The sequence below is a fragment of the Cryptomeria japonica genome, chromosome 7 (assembly GCF_030272615.1).
Source record: "Cryptomeria japonica chromosome 7, Sugi_1.0, whole genome shotgun sequence".
Classification (NCBI taxonomy): Eukaryota; Viridiplantae; Streptophyta; class Pinopsida; order Cupressales; family Cupressaceae; genus Cryptomeria; species Cryptomeria japonica.
Window position 1 is genome coordinate 786,895,982 of NC_081411.1, and position 21,113 is coordinate 786,917,094.

At 36.0% G+C, this 21,113-nt stretch overlaps 1 protein-coding gene across 2 annotated transcripts in view; it reads left to right on the forward strand.

The window, feature by feature from the left end:
- Positions 1-14,558: 14,558 nt before the first annotated feature.
- Positions 14,559-21,113, forward strand: part of LOC131068958 (uncharacterized) — an 85,509-nt gene continuing 78,954 nt past the window's right edge. Inside the window, exons 1-4 of one of the 2 annotated variants that reach the window (XM_058004243.2) lie at positions 14,559-14,951; positions 16,054-16,269; positions 16,540-16,694; positions 17,908-18,125. In XM_058004243.2, the coding sequence (XP_057860226.2) occupies positions 14,791-14,951; positions 16,054-16,269; positions 16,540-16,694; positions 17,908-18,125 (750 nt within the window). In that variant the 5' untranslated portion in view covers positions 14,559-14,790. The remainder of the gene's footprint in view (positions 14,952-16,053; positions 16,270-16,539; positions 16,695-17,907; positions 18,126-21,113) is intronic. The other variant, XM_058004244.2, reaches the window with a different exon arrangement.

Consider the following 21,113-nt stretch of genomic DNA (forward strand, 5'->3'; position numbering starts at 1 on the left):
TTTAATGGCAAAAAACACAACTTCATCTCCTTTTGATTCTTCATCTATAATACCTTCATCAGCAACATAATAACAGTTCTTTTGATTTCTATACTTTTGGTTAGGCTTGTAGGGCTTATCATACTTCTCATGCTTCTCATATTTATCATTCCTACCATGCTTATCAAACTTATCATGCCTGTCATACTTAGCCATTCGCTCCAGGCATCTAGAAGCAAAATGTCATATTTTATTGCAAGAGAAACATTTCAAAGGTAGTTTTCCAACATACTTACCGACACCTTTAGGAAATCTTCGGGCAATCAATGCTTCAAGCTCATCCAACTCTTTTTCTTGCTCTTCCATCTCTCTTATCTCTCTTTCATATATAGATATTTTGCACTCATCAGGATCATACTTCTGCTTACCGAATACAAATGTTGATGCTCTAAATGTTGTCTCAGACTTTTCATGTGATTCTCCAAATTCGCTTAGCTCAAATGCAACAATCTTTCCAACCAATATATCTCTTGTCACTGTAGTCACACTCTGAATCTCATCAATAGTAGCAGCTTTGTGTTTTTAGGTAGGAGGCAAAGATTTGAAAACCTTAGCAACAATTCCATCTTCCTCAATGGTTCCATTGACACATCTAATACCTAGGACAAGGTCATTCACCTTAGCCATGAAGGAGTGTATGTTCTCCTCATCTCCCATCTTTAGCATCTCATACTTTCCTTTCAAACTCTGTAACTTAGCAACTTTCACTTGTTTATCACCTTCACATAGGATTTCAAGCTTCTCCCAGATATCATGTGCGGTTTGAAGTCCCATTACATTTGTCATCTCAAAATCAGTCAAGGCACTAAGCAATGCTTCCTTCTCTCTAATAGTATGTTTAGTTTCCTTGACTTCATCAGGAGTAGTTGGTCCATTCAAAGGAGTAGAATAGACATTCTTTGTAATCTTCTAGTAATCTTCTCCAAGACATTTCAAGTGCACTTTTATCCGGTTATATAGCGCAGTTACTTCCATCAAACCTCAAACTATCCTTCTTAAAGATAACACCTTGAGTTGCCATCCCTGATCTCCTCAAGCGGTTAAGCTTCTTCCAAAGGATCTAGCTTTGATATCAATTGTTAGCAGCAAAGAGGAAGAAGACCGAGAGGGGGGGGGGGAGTGAATAAGTCTTCACTGGATCTACTAACTTAATCACAAAAATAGATCTGATAAACTGCAACAATAATAAAGATAAGAAAATTGACAACACAACACACAACGCCAAGATTTTGACGTGGAAAACCTGGTTAAGGGAAAAACTATGGTGGGAACCTATCCATAGTAAGATGATACTCTGTAGTAGTATATGAAATATTACAATGGGGAATGCACATGCATTCAGGAACACTGCCTATAGCTCACTACTCAAAACATAATGATTTGGAAGGCTACAACCCTCAGGGAAGTCTCACTGACTTACAACAAAATTCGGACTGCAATCTGAAAGAAATAAACTGAAAGAATAACATCTCCAAATGTCTGATTATAATTCCGGTTAAGTACAGTTGTCTGCTCTGCAACACCAATCTCCACACAATCACAATATAGAATGATAAATCACTTGTTCGCACATACGCCACTCTCTAATAATGCAGACACAACAACGACACCTAAATTACATGAATGAATTGAAAAGCATTGAGAGGGGGGGTGAATCAGTGACACCAAAACAAACACAACTTCAAACACTAACCGGTAGATGAACTTAACCAAGCATTTCAACAAAATACATGCTGTCCAAAATGAAATAACAACATCCACATAAAGTAGAAAATCCACCATAACACAAGTGTTTATACGTGGAAAACCCAAATAGGTAAAAACTACGGTGAGATGGAACTCACAAGTTAACTATCTGCAGTAATAGATAACTAATCGGTTAAGGTCTTAAAAAGTGCTCTGCTAGGATCGAATCTTGTTAGAGATCCCAAGCTTGATTAGAAGCTTATACCCTGTTAAGAGTACTACCCTATTAAGAGTAACCTTGCTGGAGGATTTGAGAATCCAAACTAATGGATCACCTTGTTAGAGGATTTGTACAATGAAGCTTGTTAGAGCTTACCCGATTAGGGGATTTGATTATGTTATAATGATTAGAAAACAACAAGAAAGGTTTAATCTATTCTGAGTAGCACAAGACTTGCTTGATCAGATCATTCTAAGTACATTCAACACTGCTCTTCATCTGAACACTTATCGCTCTTCAACAAAAGCTTTCACTCTTTATGCATATCAATATTCGCATAAAATCCTCTTCTGTATCAGTTCTCTCTTTTTTTTAAATGATCCACTAAGATGTCTTTAAATAGACATACAAATCTTATGTCGGCCATAGGAAATCAAAACACAATTTCCTAGGTGCAATGTATCTAGACAAGTAAACATAACTCATCACAAAAATGACCGTCAAGAAAACGGTGCTGGTAACTCATCAAAAAATCAGATACCGGTTAGAACAATCAATAGCGGTTGGAACAAAACATGTGAACCATTGTCCTGGAATCTTCCATTTGATCTCCATCTTCATTTTCATCTTCATTTTGATGCCGACTTAATGTAACCACAAGTTATCTCTTAAGCACATACCGGTTGACACAAAGTACCGGTTAGAGATAGACCTTAAACATACCGGTTAACAGTGTAAACCAATTGAAGTTACACCGGTAGTCAATGTAATCATATGCATGTGTGAGAGTGTTTCATCAATGACAACAAGTGATGAATACATTACAATCATCATCAAGCCAACATATATCACCTATATATATAATTCATCAACCTTGACAACAAGGTCGGCTAAACCCTCAACCCTCAATTATAAAATTACATCACACAATACAAAGATCGACCACCAGACCAATATAATGATTTACATGACATAACATATGTTGGCCATTTGGAGGAATTGATTATGTGTTGCATTGATGTTTTGTCATTAATGTCAACACTAGTTGTTTTGGCTGCTTTATCGGTATCCTTATGGTCCCGGTAGGTTGTTTGGTTTCTGGTTGGATTAGATCATGATGATCCGGTATGCTCTGGTATGTTTGGGTTATGGAATTGGCTTATTCATGCTACTCAGATTCATGTTCAATCAGTTGGTTTTGATCTGGTGATTGGATTCTATCCTATATGCTGGTAAGCTTGGTTTGTTGTTCCAGTGAGGGTTTCACTGACATAGCTTTGTTGAAGATCTTTGATGATATGCATAAGTGGTGTTGGTGCAGCTTCTAGTGGAGATTCAGGATACTGATGGTGATCGTGTTTGAGACTTGGTTGATTGGGATCATTGCTTTAGCGTGTGTGCACCTTAATTGGGTCCTGGTTTATCTAGGTTATGGACCGACTTAATGTAACGTGTCGATTGGACTTCTCGATGTGTTTTCAGGATGTATTATTGGTTGGATATTGTTTGTTTGGTCTCAGGCCAACATGTTTTGTATTTATGTAATTGTTTTATTGTCTGGTGGTCCAACTTATTATTTTTGGTCGAGGGTTTGTATATATATGATGTAAGATCTCATTATAGATCATGGGAAAAATATATAGGAAAGGGATATGGATATGTAAGGAATGGATAATTTAATAATCATTCATAGAGGATTTGGTTGATCATTGGTGATCGAGTTGGGTTTATGTAAGAGGATTTAGTCCTTCGGTATTGAGCTTAACCAGAACTGTACTCAGGCATAGGAGATGTTATCATTGCAGTTCATTCCTTCTTCCAGATTGTAGTTTGGATTTGTATGTAGTTAGTGAGACTCCTTTTGTGATGATCAGTGTGCTCTAGGCTGTTGGCCTTCCTGCAAGTGTAGGCCCCTCATTTGTAATCACATACTTATTGCAAAAGTATTATCTAACTATGGGTAGGCTTCCCACCGTGGTTTATCTCTTTACCGGGTTTTCCACGTACAAATCTTGGTGTCATGTGGATGGTATTTATTTTGTAATTATTGTTTATGCTTAATTGGTTTATCTACTATTTCGGTAATTGGTTTATGCATTCTGGTATGATCTTTTAGGTTACGATATTAAAGCTTTAATTGCTTAAGGTTTCGGTAATCTGGTGACAACTGATTCACCCCCCCCGCCTCTCAGTTGTCTTCTGGTTATTTGAACTATCTAACAACATGGACCTAATTCAAATTCCCAAATGCTCAACTCCACCAGAAATCATGTCACAATCAACCACAACATGCTACACCATCAGGAATACCACATAACACAAAAACCATCACTGGTTCATAAAAACTATAAAAAAATCACACAATGATCAATGCAGATCACCAAAACAAATAAGAAATGACTAGGAAACACTAGCAAGCATGTTAGAATCATCAATAACAGCTGCACACCAACACCACTTATCAAATATTCATTGATTAACATCTGAAACTCATGAATACAACTAATAAACAACTGTCACGAAGAAAGATAACTTGTGGAGCACCAAATCATGAACCATCTGAAGTGAAGATACACAAGACCATCCCAAGCAATATCCCAAAATATCAACACAATATCTGATCACACCAGAATATACCGGAGGAAAGATTGAACTCTGCAAAATAGTGATTAGCAAAACAACACTGTAAACTGGATCATAAGATCTTCCCAATCAATAATCACCGGAGCAAATCATAGGAATATGTTGAAATCAATGACAACAACATATCCTAGTAGCAACAATGCACAACAATATCCAACAAGACCCACACAAGGGTAATTGCATTGCTGATACATTTTAACAATTATGCTCTTATAGACATTCCTCCATAACAAGAGACCTCAGAAAATACCTAACTCATAACCTATTATAGCAAAGGCTAAAGTCTCTTTCCATGAGCATGAATGTAAACAATATACATACTTCTTTCATAACAACAAAAGATAATTAATAGAAATTGAGAAGTATGCTTAAAGAACCTCTATCTTTTCCCTAATTTAGTGCTTAAATCACTTATAGGGAACCATTATCATCTTACATTCTCAAACATAACATTCATTTCTTAATATTTTTTGAGAATACTTGGAAATTTACATCAGCTTACTAGTCTCTTTCCTGATTGAAAATTTTGAAGATCTTCTTCAAATATCAAGTCCATTTACTTAGAGTCACTACCTCCTTACAGAGGAAACTTTTCAAACAGCTAGAATCTATTTGAAGTTTATCTTCATTCTAGGTTCGATCAACATCAGAGTCACACTCCTTTAAACCAGCTGCAAATAAATCTTCTTCCAGGCTGAAATTTCATATCTGAAATGAACTTTCAGATTCTCCAACTTATGGTCTCTTCCTTCAATTGATTCAACAAATTATACCAAAGATCATACATCATTCATCCCCAACAAAGTCACCATTTTTGTTGGTGATTTTTCTTGCAACCCTCAGTCCTAAAAATAAATAAACTTCTAGGTTATGCGATTGGAGACCTAGAACATTTGATTTGCACTGTCAATAGAATAAGGACAAGAAAATGCAACATAACAAGGCTTTCACATCCTTCTTCACTTCGAGCTCCATCACACTCAGGAGGGTATTCCTATTTGTTGGGCCTGCATTTGACAATAACCTCCTAACAAAAACTACGTACGGGCCTAATGAAGATGGATTGTTCTCAAATGCAGTATCCCATATGATTTGTAAACAACTGAGAACAAGTAACTTATAAATAACTTATAAAACTAGAAAGGGAAAGGGAAAAGAAAGATGAATTTGATTTGAAATGTTTCTGAAACAAGCTTGAAAGGTAGTAGACCAGTGTCTATCCATGGGCATTGAGACAATTCCTAAATCACAAATGAAAAACCAAACAATAAATTACTGCAGATAAGTGGGCTTTCAAAACACTAATGCCTTACATTAACACAACTCCCTTTGCTATTACATAAACCATTCTTGTTAATCCATAACATATTTCTCAGATTCATTGTAATTCACACATAGACTTTAATTCTTTCCTTGAAGGAAACCCATACACACAATCACACATTAACAGAAAAATGGCAAGACAAAAAAAATATCCAAAATATTTTAATTTATATGAAATCTGGAGATACAAAATGGAGACAGTTTCTACAACAATTTTATACTATGCTCATGAACTAATTGAGATTACTGAGAAATTTTTACATCCATTCCTTTAAGGAATTTTGTACAAGTGTTAGACTATACACAACCCTATTCTACCTCCCTAGAAAATAAGAAAATTCAGAACCCCTAATATAGCCTTGATATTTATCGAGCAAAATATAGCCTTGATATTCCTTTTATAATGGTAAGGAATGCGACAAGCCTCAAGCTATTTACATGTGTCCAACTTATTCTTTTACTTATCCTTTCCTTCAAAAGTTACCGAATGGATCTGGTCGCCTCTATTTTGTCCTGATGTGTAACCATCTGCATGGCTATGTGTGGTAGCCATCATGCCCAGATCAAAGAGCATCAATGTGAGACTACCACCACACCAAGAACGTCATTACCGATTATGGGTGGTTATAGATGTAGAAGATACCAGCTTGAGTGGCTTCCACAACTCATCCTGGTAGGGGAGAACTTTGAGAGTTTGGGTTTGCGGTACTACCAACCCAATTCCTCAGTGTTTGCATCACCCACTGTCTCCCTACACTTCTACATCCAAAGGGAAAATTTTGCCACTAGAGGAAATCTAGTCAAATGCAAACTGTAAAATAGTATTGCATGTGCACATTAATCATCTTGTTCCTCTCTGGTAGTTTGGTGCATTTTCAAGCCCCCTTTGGTTGTATCACAGATTTCTCACAAATTTCCTTTCAAGACCTTCACATCTTTTTCTGCAACATGATCCATTTCTCATAAGGCTTTGGCATAGTTGTTGTAGACGTATAAATCTGACCACTTTCCTAAATAAATATTTAATATTTATTTTAACCCCATTCCTCCTATTAATTAAATTCTAGTTAATTAATTTCTTCACATTCATCTATTTGATTAAATGAATTACTCAATTTATTTAATTAAATTCACCTAAACCTTTTCTAGCTTTTAATTAAATAAATCACTTTATTTAATTAATTCCCCTTTCTCCCTTTTTAATTAAATTTACATTTAATTAAATTGATCCTTGCAAATAAATAAATCTAATTTATTTATTAAATCCCCCCACTTGTATTTATGCAAGTTGCATGTATTTTAGTTGAAATAAAGAAATTTTATTTTAATTAAAATTCTTTTCCCTCATCCACTTGCATTTTCCTACATCTCCCACTTGCCTCCTAAACCCCTTCTAGATTTTTCTAATCACTTCCAATTTAGCCTAATTCATCTCTTAATTAATGTCACATTCCTAAGCAAAGAGAAGTCACTTCTCAAAGCCTCCAAAGTCTTCAATAACCATTAAAGGCTTTATGTCTTCAAATGGTTAACCTCTAAAAGTCTTCCAAACCATTAAAGGCTCTTACATAACCATTTATGGTTAACTCAACCTTCTTGCATGGTTAGAGACTTTCTCTCTAAGTTAACCCTCAGCTAACCCAAGGGTCTCATCAAGCATTCATGGCTTTAACCTTGGTTATCATATTAACCCTTGCACAAGAGTTTACCTCTTGGGTAAAAGATTTATCCAATGGATAACCCTAACCTAACCTTAACCCTTACCTCCTAGGGTAACCTTCATGTCTTCTCGGGCATTTAATGCTTCTTGCATCTCCTCTCAAGCAACCTCTTGTTGAAAATTGTCATCATTTCATTGGTGATAATTGTAAACATGGTTTGATTAACTTTCAATCCTAGCTCTTGTTAAGATTATTCAATCTTAACCATCCATTGCCCTATTTTCCCTATAAATAGAGCTCTCATTCCTCATTTTCAAGGATCCAAGTTTCATGCATCTACATTATAGTCTAATTTAATAAACATTTTAGCCTCTCCTTGTTAGAATATCATCATAGCATTTAGGAATATTTTTCATATCATAAGATATTCATGTTAGGATAGTATATCATGCTAGGATAAATTGCTAATATTTTATCATATCATCATCTTCATACTAGCTTAATCATCATAGTTTTAACATCATATATATCTTAGAATGCATTCATGCATATAAATCAAATATCACTTGTTCTTGGAGTTGTCATTCCTAAGTCATTTTCTCAATGATCTGAGAGAAAAACATTGACTTAAGGGATTTTGTGAGATAGAGAACAATGGGATACCCCTTGGGAAGTTGAACTAATTGAAATAGTTCATATACTTGCACCAAGAGTCTCATTGGTGTGTGGATCTTTTAGATTCGATTTATTCATTTTTGTCACCACATTTCCCACCTACAACTATAAACATCTCTAAAGTTTAATCTTCAGCTGATTTGGTCATATGAATCAATGACTTATCCATCCTTATGCTGATCTGTATTTAAGGACATCCCTACTATCCTTATAAACTTTGATGTATACCAGTTACAACAGCTCTGGCTTCACGCATATGATCATGATCATGAAAATCAACCTTTCATGATTTTATTTGTTTACACATGTGTGAACCATCCTGCATATCCCTACAATTCTGACATCTATTTTGAGTATAAAACTCAAACATCAATGTTTTTGGCATGTTTGACTGACCCTGGACCACATCAACGATCATAATACATTCATATGATAGGCCTATCAACCAGCGAGTCACCAACCTCAACATATTTAAACATAACTCGGGTCTCTCTCAAGATATTTTAAATATCTTGTCGTGTGCCGAGCCGACAACTCACCTTTCCCATGGTCAACCCACTATCCATTTCCTCTCTTTACTCGGGCCTCGATGAAATTAGCTTCGGCATATCACCGAGTGCTGAGTTGCCAACTAGATCTCTATTCAACACATAATGCATGTTCTCGTATCTGCTCAGGACTCGCTGAAGTGGGAAAAACATTCCCACCGAGTTCCGAGTGGTCCCACACACTCACAACCACAAAAAGTGATGCTCGAATAACTGGAAAAGCGAGACCCACCGAAGGCCAAATATTCAATTTTTCTGCTATATGACTCAACACTCGACGAGAACAGAAGACATATTCAGTCGAGTGACGAGTTCCTCCCCAAGGAACATCTTGGAATTGCATGCACGCTGAGTGGTCCCACAATGCTCAAGACCCATTTTCTAATTAAATCCTCAAAAGGATTTATTTTTCTTTTGTAAATTACTAGTTGAACAATATAGGAAGAGATTGAGGGCCAATGACATTTCTCCTCCTCAAGTAGTAATCTTAAAATAGTGTTGATTAGGGCGCCAAGTTTATCAGTTTAAAAAAGCATTCCCGCCAATTCAATTTCAAAAAGCTTGCAGGACTTTGATGAATTTCAATGGGGTCAAATTTCAGGGCCAACAAGTTGCATCTTTCATAACTTGATGTCCTTTCTTGCATATAATCACCCTTCATGTGAGTACATGCGTGTTCCTTGGTTAGGACCTATTCCTTCCTTGAAATGGTACATTTTTTTAATGAATAATCTCTCCTTCGAGGATGTGTAATCCTTCATCATAGTTATCCTTATCTCTATGTTTGGGGGGTGAGAATAGTCTTCAATCTCTTACCCTTTCTAAGGATCCACTTTTTCTTGCTTGAATGGTATTTGCATATGATATGATGTCATTTCTTATGTGGAATTGTTTGTTTGCTCAAGGATTATCTCTTATGCAAGAGGTGTGTATCCTTGGGTACAACCTCTTCTTCTCTTGACAATGTATGCCTATTATAAACAAATCCCTCACTTGGGGCCAAAAGCGTGTTATCCTTCATTAAGAACCCCTTTACCTAGCAATGGAGAAGGTATGAATCCTTGTTCTCCTTCCTTTATTTTTCAATGATGCTATTTTTGTTCAAGATCTCCTCTTGGAGGTAAATGTCTTTAAGCAAATATCTTTTCCTCCTCCTTAAAAGGAACCCTTTACACTTATTGCAAGATATCTCACAATTATCTCTTCCTTGGCTTATAAGAGTTATACCTCTTTGGCTAGGGCTACATGTACATTGTTGTTTAAGGATATATCCTTGGTGATTGAAGGTGTGTATCCTTGTTCTTCTTTCCTTAAGGCATCACCATATCTCTATGTTGTCATCTTAAGGAGGGGGGACATATATGTGGCCTCCTTGTGTACTATATTGCAGATTTCCTTACACAATGCCTTGCTTGGTTACCCTTTTTCAATTCAACTTGTAGATTATCTTAGAGAAAATGCTTTCCTTCATTATCCTTTTGCGCTATTTTTATTCACAGATTTCCTTGGAGACAATGCTTTCCTTTGTTATCCTTGGATAGGCTGACTAGCATAATACAACTTGCTAGACTATTTGACCTTTTCTTTGCACTGATACAGTTTTGAGATGGGTTGAATAGCATAACACAACTTTCTAGACTATTCAACTCTCTCTTTGCACCAAAATCTCTTGGGATGAGTAGAACTAGCATAAAACAACTTGCTAGACTATTTTATACTCTCACTCTTCTCTCATGGATCACTTAACATAGCAGAACTTGCTAGCCTGTGGAATCGATGATCCCTTTCTCTCTCTCCTCTATGATCCCATAGCATACCTTTGCTAGTTTATTGGACCTTGGAGTCTTGTTTTTTCTTTGATGTGTGATCATGTTCTTTCCAGGTGATCACTTGTGGTCTTGCAATAATATTTCAAGAGTGATATTAGTGGTTGAGATATTTTGATTATCGAGGTCTCTTTGACTAGTTGACTTGGAGCCTTTGTTTTTAGTACTAACCTCTTTGTGTGTCCTTGCAGGTGGTTGTATGAGTTAAGATCCTTGGTTTGGGGGTTTGTTCCCTTGAACTTAGTGATTTCTTCTCTCTTTGCATGCTTTCCCATGCCTCTTTCTCTCTACTTTACCGTGAGTATGTGTGTAGGCTTATACTCTCGCTAAATTGGGGGCTAAATGTAGCATCATAAATTGCATCCCTTTGCAATTTCTTGCTCAGCGAGGCCCTATTTTAGCATGTATGGCCTCTTGCATCCGATCTCGTTCATCATAATTAAATTTGACATGTCATTTCGACTTCTCCTTCCCATTTTAGACATTAGGTCCTAATTTGAGGCCACATTGGAGGGTGCGAGTCAGTCGATGCGATTTTATCTCTGATGTTTTGGCTCAAATTTGAATCACATAATGGTCGACTAGTTTAAGTATGAAATCTTTTCTTGTGTCGGCCTATTCTGAGTTTTGCACCTTGAAATTCTTGAGAGAGGTATATAAGCAAGGTATCCTCCCTCATTTCGGGTACCAGGAATGAACAAAGGACAAGGCATTAAAGAATTCATGACATTTCATCCCATTATATCCTTCGTTATGGCAACCTTCAACAACCTTCATGCAAGCATGCCTTTTATGATTTTATTTTAGGTGTTTTGTGTGGAGTCATGCTATTGCATCAGTTACATTTGTGATCATCTTCAAGGAAGCGTTTGCATCATCAAGGTACAAGACATTTCTATTCTCAGTTTTAGCCTTTGCCATACATCAACACATTTTCCTTTCAAGCACATTTCAATTCAATTTCAAGGTTGATTCCACAACTAGGGTTTGACTTAGGCAAACTCCTTTCTAGCCAACATTTTCTCTATTTTCTATTGTGCAGGAACAGGGGATGCACCTACAAAAGATATATAATAATGCATTGATAATGACCTTGAGCATAAATTTTGGAAGCCTTATTTATCATACCATCAATTGATAACTTAGTTTCTTGAATGAAGACCACATCAAGAGAATGAGATCCAATCAACTCCTAAATAACCTTTTGTTTAGAGATGCTATTCAACCCCCTTACATTCCATGATCGAGATGAAGAAATTAAAATCTATGGTCTTCAAAAAATCGGACTCAACCAAAGTCTCATTGATTAACTTCACCTTTTCCTGATATTTCTTCCTACCTACCTTGGGTGGCTTCTTAGGAGCACCCTTTTTAAGAACTTGTTGTTGTAATCCAAAAACTGGCAGAGTTCCCTTACTTATACTAACATCTTGAGAATCTTTCTCCAAATTAATCATTGAACTGGTACATCCACTTGCCTCCAAATCACCAAAGGTTAGCAAGGGGGTATCTGTGTCCATTTGAGAATCCAATCCTCCCTCCTATGAACCAATAGGAATAATACTATCATTTTCAACATCTTTTTGACTTATCCCTATAGGAACTTGACCAACAAGTAAACCAACAAGGGCCTCATCAAACTAATCTAATTCATCTAGAGAATCAAACTTGTTAAACACCTCATTAGATTGTCTATCTTTTAGAGTTCTCTTATGTCCCCTTCCCTTATAACGGGTTTTCATTGAGATAAAACCCTCTTTATCCTCTACCATATGATCTTTCCCTTTGTCTTGCTTAGGAGGTGGGTGAGATGGTTCTTGGCCAAAAGACCTTGTGTAGAATTATATTTGGGACACATCCTCTATAAATAACCATATTCATGACAAATCTGACTATGAAAGGTAGAGTTTCATAATCAAGCCGTTGGATCCAAGAGGTGGGTCCCAGATAAATTTCCATAGAATATGGCAAATGCTTGCTTAATCAATTTCAACACAAACACAAGAATAATAAAATACCATTTTGTCCATAGTTTGTTGCGACAGACCCATAGGCTTACCAAGCAACAACACAACCGAATGAAAAATGTCCCATCTCGAAAATTCCATTGGAAACCATGGAAGTTGCACCCATAATGAAACCCTTGATGGCAACTTCTTTGTAGGGTTGAACCCAACATGCCATGGCTTAATGAAAGGCATGACTTGATTATAAAAAATAAGGTACTCCTTCAAAAGCCTTATTTTGATATGAAATACTCAAGAAGACCACTAGAATATAATTGTTTACAACCAACATCACCTCCATTTCACCCTCTGGGTTCTATGTGTGATGAGCCCAAGATTCTACTACAAGGAGATAAACTCGAATACCCATGAATTTGCATATCAAGGCATGATTTATTAGATAGTTAACATCCCCCTCTATAGCACTAGGTTGAATCACAACCACCATCCCGTGATCACTTCTTGCAAGACACCTCATCACCTATTCACTCTCATAGGTTGAAAACCTTTGTTTTGAGAAGCACTTGCCCCATAATAAATATTCTTCAACCGCATGGCAAAATGTTCTTGTATGGCCAGACAAGAAAATCCCCCAATCACCGCATCCTTGAAAGGGAAACTCTAATGCAAAATAGTATATCTAGGCATAGCCATGCAAGCCTTTTGAAAAGAAAACCCCTTCAAATCCTGACATTAAATCCAAGAAAGAAAACACACTACACCAAACTACCTCCCACAACACCCTTACTCCAAGGAATAAGACAATAGTGGCTCCACCCATAAGAAAGCACCATCCCCCATAGTTCCACACCACCTCCACCTTCGAACACAATAGAAAAAACCCAAAACATCACAACAAAAAATGAAGAGACCCTTTCTCCAACCCGCAACACCTCTATGATTAACTAAAACCCCCTCACACAAAACCCACGCAACAAAAATTAACAAGAAGGAAGGACTAGTATATCTGTGCCCTAGCCTACACACAGACCTACACCATCACCCATCTCGTAATTATCTTTAATAAATGACAAATTTTCTGCAAACTCTTCCCTTTCTTCTCAAAGTTAGATCAAGAATTCATCGAGTATCATAAGAAGAGCCAACTTTTATATTCAAAACTTACCTTGTAGACAACTTCCAAAATCTATAAGATTTTCCATGTTGGTATAAAGGTGCATGAATGCAAATTTGAATATCAACACTACATTACAAAACATGTGACTAGATTACTTACTAATTTGAGATAATCATTCCAACAATATTTAAATTATGTCCTTACAAAATGATCAATTCACAAACATGACCATTCTTATTCTACAAAGTTTAACTATCATCTAACCAATATATTTGCCACCTTTACATTTTCTCTTACCTCAAATTTTAAAAAATTAAAAATAAAACAAATAAATTAATCATCTAGAGAAACAACGACCTCATCTACTTTCATACCACCTATACCTTTACCATTACCCTACCCTCAAATCCCTAAAAATAAAGTAAACATTACAATCAACCATTCACCAACACCATCACTTCATCTACTTTTACCCATCCTCAAATTTATTATCTAAGGTCATATACACACTAATCTTGTATCACATTATATGTAAGAAGAAAACATATTCTTCTACATTGCTCTATTCTATTCAAAATAGAAAAACCTAATAAAGTTCACTATATGCAAATGTCTATAATAGTGATTTGTCATTTCAAAAAATGTATCAATCTTTCTCAATAGAATTATCTTTCCATCAAAATTGCCTAACATTTTTTTTATAATTATAATTATATCAATGCAATCGTGTCTGTTCCGATCACTATCATACACGTCCTTTACAGAACAGTTTTGGTCCAACAGTTCACATCTCTCCTATGCTTAAGACCAACCATAATTTCCTTGTGGTAGCCTCTTAGCCAAGGATTTATTTTATTGAAAAAGAAAATTATTTTATTGGCGGCGCCTGTGAATTTCACCATATGAATGACTTAAGGATTAACATCTATATTAAATTAATTCTTCAATCCAATTTTTAGTGCTGGGAGAGAAAAAGAAATTCATCTTCTTATAGAAGAATTTTTTGACGACCTCAAAGGGTGGGTATACTTGGGGAACAAGTATAGAAAGGAACCCTGTAGATTTTGTAATGTGTTAACAGTTAGATGATAGATACTATTTCTAGTTCTATAATTTGCGGTAAATATACTTGTCAGCGTGGCAGTTCGACTGAATCAATGGCTCCATTGAAAGCCCAGATACAGATGCAACTTCTCAGGGAAATGAGATCAGAGGCCTTCGCAAAACATAACCAAAACCAAGCGAAGTAAGTGTACCCAATGCTCAATGCCCACCGGTTCTTTTTACTGTATTTGGCTGTTTTTGGGTATTCAAAGAACAGCATGCTCTGTTTTACTTTCATAAGGTATTTGATTTAGATTCTTCATCAGAGATCTGTAGCCCTGTTACAATCAAAGAGGGATGTATGAAAGTTTTTTCTTCTCTCTGAAAACACCCAATACTGAAAAACTTGATGAGGGTTCTCATTATTTTAAGTAGGATTTGTATAATGAGACACACAAAGAAGGCTCGTAGCCTTGAGTGACATCTATATGTTTACTTTTAATATGGCAATTGATAGGGCTGCAGGTATCTGTAAATGGAAGATTTGTTCTTACCTCACTAAATATTGAAACAACTAAAACAATAATAAAAATATGCAGGTGCCTAAAGAAATGATTTTTCGTTCTCGGTCAAACACTGCATCATCATAGTGATATTTTGAGATTCAAATGAAGTTACTGGTAATGTTAATCAATGGGGTTTTCTGTACTTAATAATCCATCGATTGAGTTTGTATCATCTATCTAATTGAGTAGGCTTTTAATGATAAAAATCACGTTAGCAAGGCTTGTACTGACATCTTCATATTTGATATTGGTAATCAATAGGTTTGCAGGTATATGTGTAGATTGAGTATTTGTTGTTTACCTCCTCGAAAAAAATAAAAAATAAAAAATAAAAATAAAAGACGAAAAACTCATGCAGGGTTTTAAATGAACAATTTAGAAATTTTAGCTTCTGGTCAAGGATTTAATAATTAGGATGCAATCCTGGTCAAGGATTTAATAATTAGGATGCAAATGTAAGTTACAAATGATATTAGTCAATGATGTTTGCAATATTTAAAGTGTTATGTATTTGGTGTGTGTTGTCTAAGTTGGTTTTTGGGGTTTAGTGAGACAATGCTAATACGGTAGAACTTAAACAGCTGGTTTATTGCTCAATAACAGCGCTGTGTACAAATATTAAATAATCAGGGTTTCAGATCAAGTCATGGATTAGATCAGTTAATGTGGTCTGCAGTATTTAATGAGTGATAAATTGGGCGTTTGATGCTAATTGAGTTTTGGGACACTGAAAATTAGCAGGAAAATGGAAATAACTGAAGGGATCGAATATGATGAAAATAGAGGTCATGGCCGACTAGTGCAGATGTGTATTGCTGAAGCTTCTAAGAGTAAGGAGATGGTGGAGATATGGCGGCGACAGAGGCGGACTTTGGAAAGAATGCCACATCATCTAGCAGGCCCCCTTTTCCATTGCCTACTTAAGCAGCGCTTGCTTACACCATCTCTTCTTGAGTAGGCATTCTGTATGGCTTCCCGTATGTTTTTTTTTCTATTTTTTTGTAAAGGTAACTTCCATTAAGTGAGTGATCAGTAGGTTTTCATTTATGTAAAATAGATTTCATACCTTGCTTTTATTGTTGTCTATGATCTATGCAAGCGATCATTTCAGTACAATTGATTCGATACCATGCTTTTTTTGAAATTCAGAGTCAATGCAATTTTCTGATCTTTTTTTTTTAAAACTGACTTTATGTTTGCATTCTTCATTGTATTTCTTTGCAGGGCCTTTCAACAGAGCATAGAAGAGGTAAATTTGAAGGGAGAAACCCTTGTTGATGCAGAATGGATGGCATATTTGGGAGCTTATCGCCATTTGCGTGTTGCAAACTTAGCAGATTGCAAGGCAATGAATGATTCTGGTCTCTGGCATCTTGCTGGTATGCTTCCAAAGCAGCCATTTTCATAATTTTTTTTTTTCGTTTTCTTTGTGTGTGAGTTTGATAGTGAATTTATTTCTGGAATCTGGAATGTATTTTCTATGTCCCTGCATTTTCAGAACTTAGGATGGGTCCTGAATTCCCCAGGCCTACCGTAAAGAAAGGACATACTAGCAATGTAGTTTCCAACTTGGGGTGTGCTACCAAATTTTCCTCCAGCCCTCAAGAGATGTCCAGCAGAGCACAAATATGAAAAGTCAAATTTATTTTATCATCCGACATAGAAACCAGCTCACAATGGTTTGAAATTGTAAAATTATTTGGTAATTTCTTACTGGCAATACAAAACATTAGCAGTCTATACCTCTTAATAATAAACACGAAATGATCTCAATAGGAGATTAAGAGCCACTTAGGAGACATCCAATGCAAGATACAATCCAAAGCTTGCTCGCTGGTAGAAGAGGTTGCTCAAACAAAATTACATCTAATGTTATGTTAGAACTTTTAATATAGTCCACATTCCAAGGTTAGATAATATTCATGGTTGAAATACCTTCAAAAGGCAGGTCAAATACCTCTCTAGTAGTCCTAAGTAATAATGTCATAGCTCTAGGTAAAAAAAAACCTTCTCCTAGACAAGGAAAAGCTGGTCTGGACAATCTAAAGAAGCAAATTACATCATTTTGTCATAAAGTAAAAGCATAATTTACTTAACTTTATCTAACCATGAATCCACTACTGATTATAGCAAGTAAAAATTGTATATATAAGTAAACTGTTTTATGTTTTTTGAGGCATCCATTTGTTGTCTCTGAGAATTTCAGGGTGTGTCCAGTTTTTTTTTAGAAGTTCCCTCCATGTCCCCATGTACTGGAACGTATGCAAAAATTTGCTTTCTTTTATTGTGGAAAGATGTGCCTCTGTTTGTAAAGAGTATGACTAACAACTTAAGTGAAGATCCTTGGATGATTAATACCTGCAGTTCATCATATATAAACATTCTCTGCTGATATTTTACCAACCAAATACCAGCTTATGAGATGTGTGGCTGTTGAACATAATACTTTTGACAGAAAACATTAAGTCCTGAGCAGTGAAATTAACTTTGACATATTAATTAGCCTTTCAAAATGTTTGCGAGTATTACCTTCTATGTTTAGTAGTATTAATGACATCTTCTACTTAAAAATGAATTTGCTATTGATCTCAGGAATGACAACCTTGGAGGAACTGGATTTGTCAAGGTGCTCAAAGATTACTGATGCAGGTGTAGAGCATCTTCTCTCCCTTTTGAGCTTGAAGAAATTAAGTATTTCAGAAACTGGAATAAAAGCTAGTGGAGCTGCTCGACTCTCTATTCTGACATCTCTTACCTCATTGGACATGGGCGGTTTACCTGTCACAGACTCGGTAGTTTCATCATTGCAAGTATGTTCTGAAAATTCACCTAACAACAAGTTGTATCAACCACTTTGATTCTTACCAAAAAGTTTTATTCTTTAAAATTCGATGTAAGCACTTGATCATCACATTTAAAGGAGTTTGTTGGAGTAAATTGTTGTTTGATCTCTACTCTTTATATTTCTAAATTATCCTAACTGCTTCTTGTGAAGCCTTTTCTCACATTATATGGAGTGAGAAAATCTTGTTTCATTGTTTGACTTGTGACAAGTTATATAATCTTTTTAAACAGGAGTAACTGAAAGCAGGAGGGGAGGAAATTGACTGGTAAGGGCGTTGCCACTTAACAAGTGACAAACAGCCTATAGGATATTGTGATATAGAATGATTTTAAAGAGTCAAGTAAAATTCAGGTATCACTAGAGAATGTAGGAGAAACTCACATAATGATTGGTGCAAGGTATGAGGGCTGTAAGTCAGTTAAGGGTACTGTCACCTAGCAAGTGTGATAAAGTGTTGGGTTTCTTCTGGTGAAGAATGACACTAAGGCAAGGGCAAAGTTCAGACATTGCTAGAATGTAGGGATACGCTTATGTCAATAATTCGTGAGACCAATGGCGAATATAAGTGGGGAGAGTTGAGGTTGTACATTTGCATTGTATTTAGGTTTTGTATGTGGGCATGAAAAAGTGTTAGAAGGGACTCAATTCTTTGCTGGTCCTCAAATACTAGATGGACAGTGCCTCTCACATGCCTGCAATCTATCTATTTTACATCTTGTTTGATAGGAATTTCCCCCATTTCAACTTGTTGACATAAACTTGTTAGAAAATAAAAACGGAAACAATCTCTTCTGCCACTTGTTGATGGTGTTTTTATGCACTATGCAACACAGAATAAAATACTAAGTATTCTATCCTCTCTTGAATAAAGTTTCCCAAATGCTAAGCTTCGTGATCAAGTGGGACGACTCCAAGGTTCTCAAATGTTAGGTCTTGATGTGCTCTTGGATAGACTCAGTTGTATATGATGTGATATTGCTGGTTTCACAAGGTGGAGTTACGTTGAATGCTTGAATGCTTGAATGATGCTAGAACATGGGATTTCACTTGATTAAAAAAAAAGGAAAAAAGGATAGGGTTTAGGAAGGCTACTCTAATCTAAGAATGTAAGAGCAAAGGACAAGCTTTGGTGGAATTCAACTAAGTCTTGCTTTGACATGCAATGAACATCTCCATAAGGCTAGTGCAATCTCCTAAGGATAGCTTTATGATTTTCAAATCATCACCACAAGCATAGATACCATCAAGTTGATGCATATCAATGAAGAAGCGATAATTGAAGTTAAGCTTTAGTTGAATGATTCTAGTTGACCACGCAAGGCACTTTACCATTGGCAAGGTGTTAGTAGTATGGATATATGAATTTAACCATTGATCATACACAAAGTCTTCCATTCATCTAAGCAACATGAAATCAAATTGAGAAGTAGAGACCATGCAAATTGTTGAATCAACACATAGAATTCACCACATCTTTGTTATTTTTATGATCAGATTAATAGAATGCAGATATAAGACAATTCAATCAAATTTGCATTGCGTATACCTTGGGAGTACCCTCCAACATGAGGGGAAAAACCCAACAACTAGATCTTTTATTCTATGTGTCAAATAGCAAGATGTCCTTACAAGATAAATGGCTTCACTCCTTGAAGCTAAATGAATATGAATCGGTCTGATGTAGAAGTTATACGATCTGCTGTCAATGAGCGAACTGCTGTTGTCTTTCTTCAATCTGCTGTGATATTCGATCCAAGGAGAGGAGAACATAGCTCCCTTTATACCCTATTGAAGGTGCCTCTCCATCAAGGGTCGACACACTTCAAACCAATATGATTCTTCATTAGGGTGGCAGAGATATATCAAGTCGGCTCCCTTAATAATATTTATATTTGTCATAACAAATGAATCGCTCTTGTTAATAGAGTCGGCTCATACAAATAAATGTATATAGAAAATAATCGCTAGATGCAAATAAGCAAAGCTGAAGGCTAATTGTTTATTTGGATGAAGTCGACTCCCATAAGGAGACTCCCGTAGCTATACACATCAACAATCTTCAATGAAAATTACATGCTTCTTACAACAATGTTTTGGCAACAATCTTTGCCTTCTATTCCTATTCTACTCTATTTACTATTGTCTATTCTTGAACTACTACCATTAATTATATATTTTTACAAATGAAGAAGTGGAGCCTTATATAGTGCTTTTTGATGGTATGATGAAAGAACAAGGATCCGGTCAACTACTGAGAGGGGGGGGGGGGTGAATCAGTAGATAGAAAACTGATAATAACTATCACCAATCTCAGAATCAACCTCTCAAAGCAAACTCTAAACTGACAACTTAAACCACTAAACTACAAATGCAATATCACTGTCAAGTTTAACCGGTTGACTATTACAACATATTAACGGTAGCACAACTTGAAACTCACAAACATCCAAATACTTTACTGACATAAGTTAAACCTTATTTCAGATTGCTGCCGGTTAACATAACTTATTAAAGTGGATTAAGCAGTTAAGCAATTCAACCATAGTAAACATAACCACAAAAACATTCACCACTTGACACAATATTTTTGACGTGGAAACCCAAATGGGAAAATCCACGGTGAGATGAGACTCACAAGTTAACTATCTGAACTCTTCTGAAGTTCGCCCCATTAGGAGCCAAGCCTGTTAAAGCTTTACAAAAAGTTCTGTTAAGAACAGATCCTGTTAGGGACCACCCGGTTAAGGGATTCACTATAATGTCCTATTAGAAGCAATACCCTGTGAGGAGTAACCTCGGTAGAGGATTTGAAATCCAAGCTAATGGACCACCTAGTTAGAGGATTGAATAACACTAAGCTTGTTAGAGCTTACCCGGTCAGGGGATTTTACTGCTGTAATTGTTAGAAAACAACAGGGGTTTGCTGATATGTTTGAATAGCACTACACTTGCT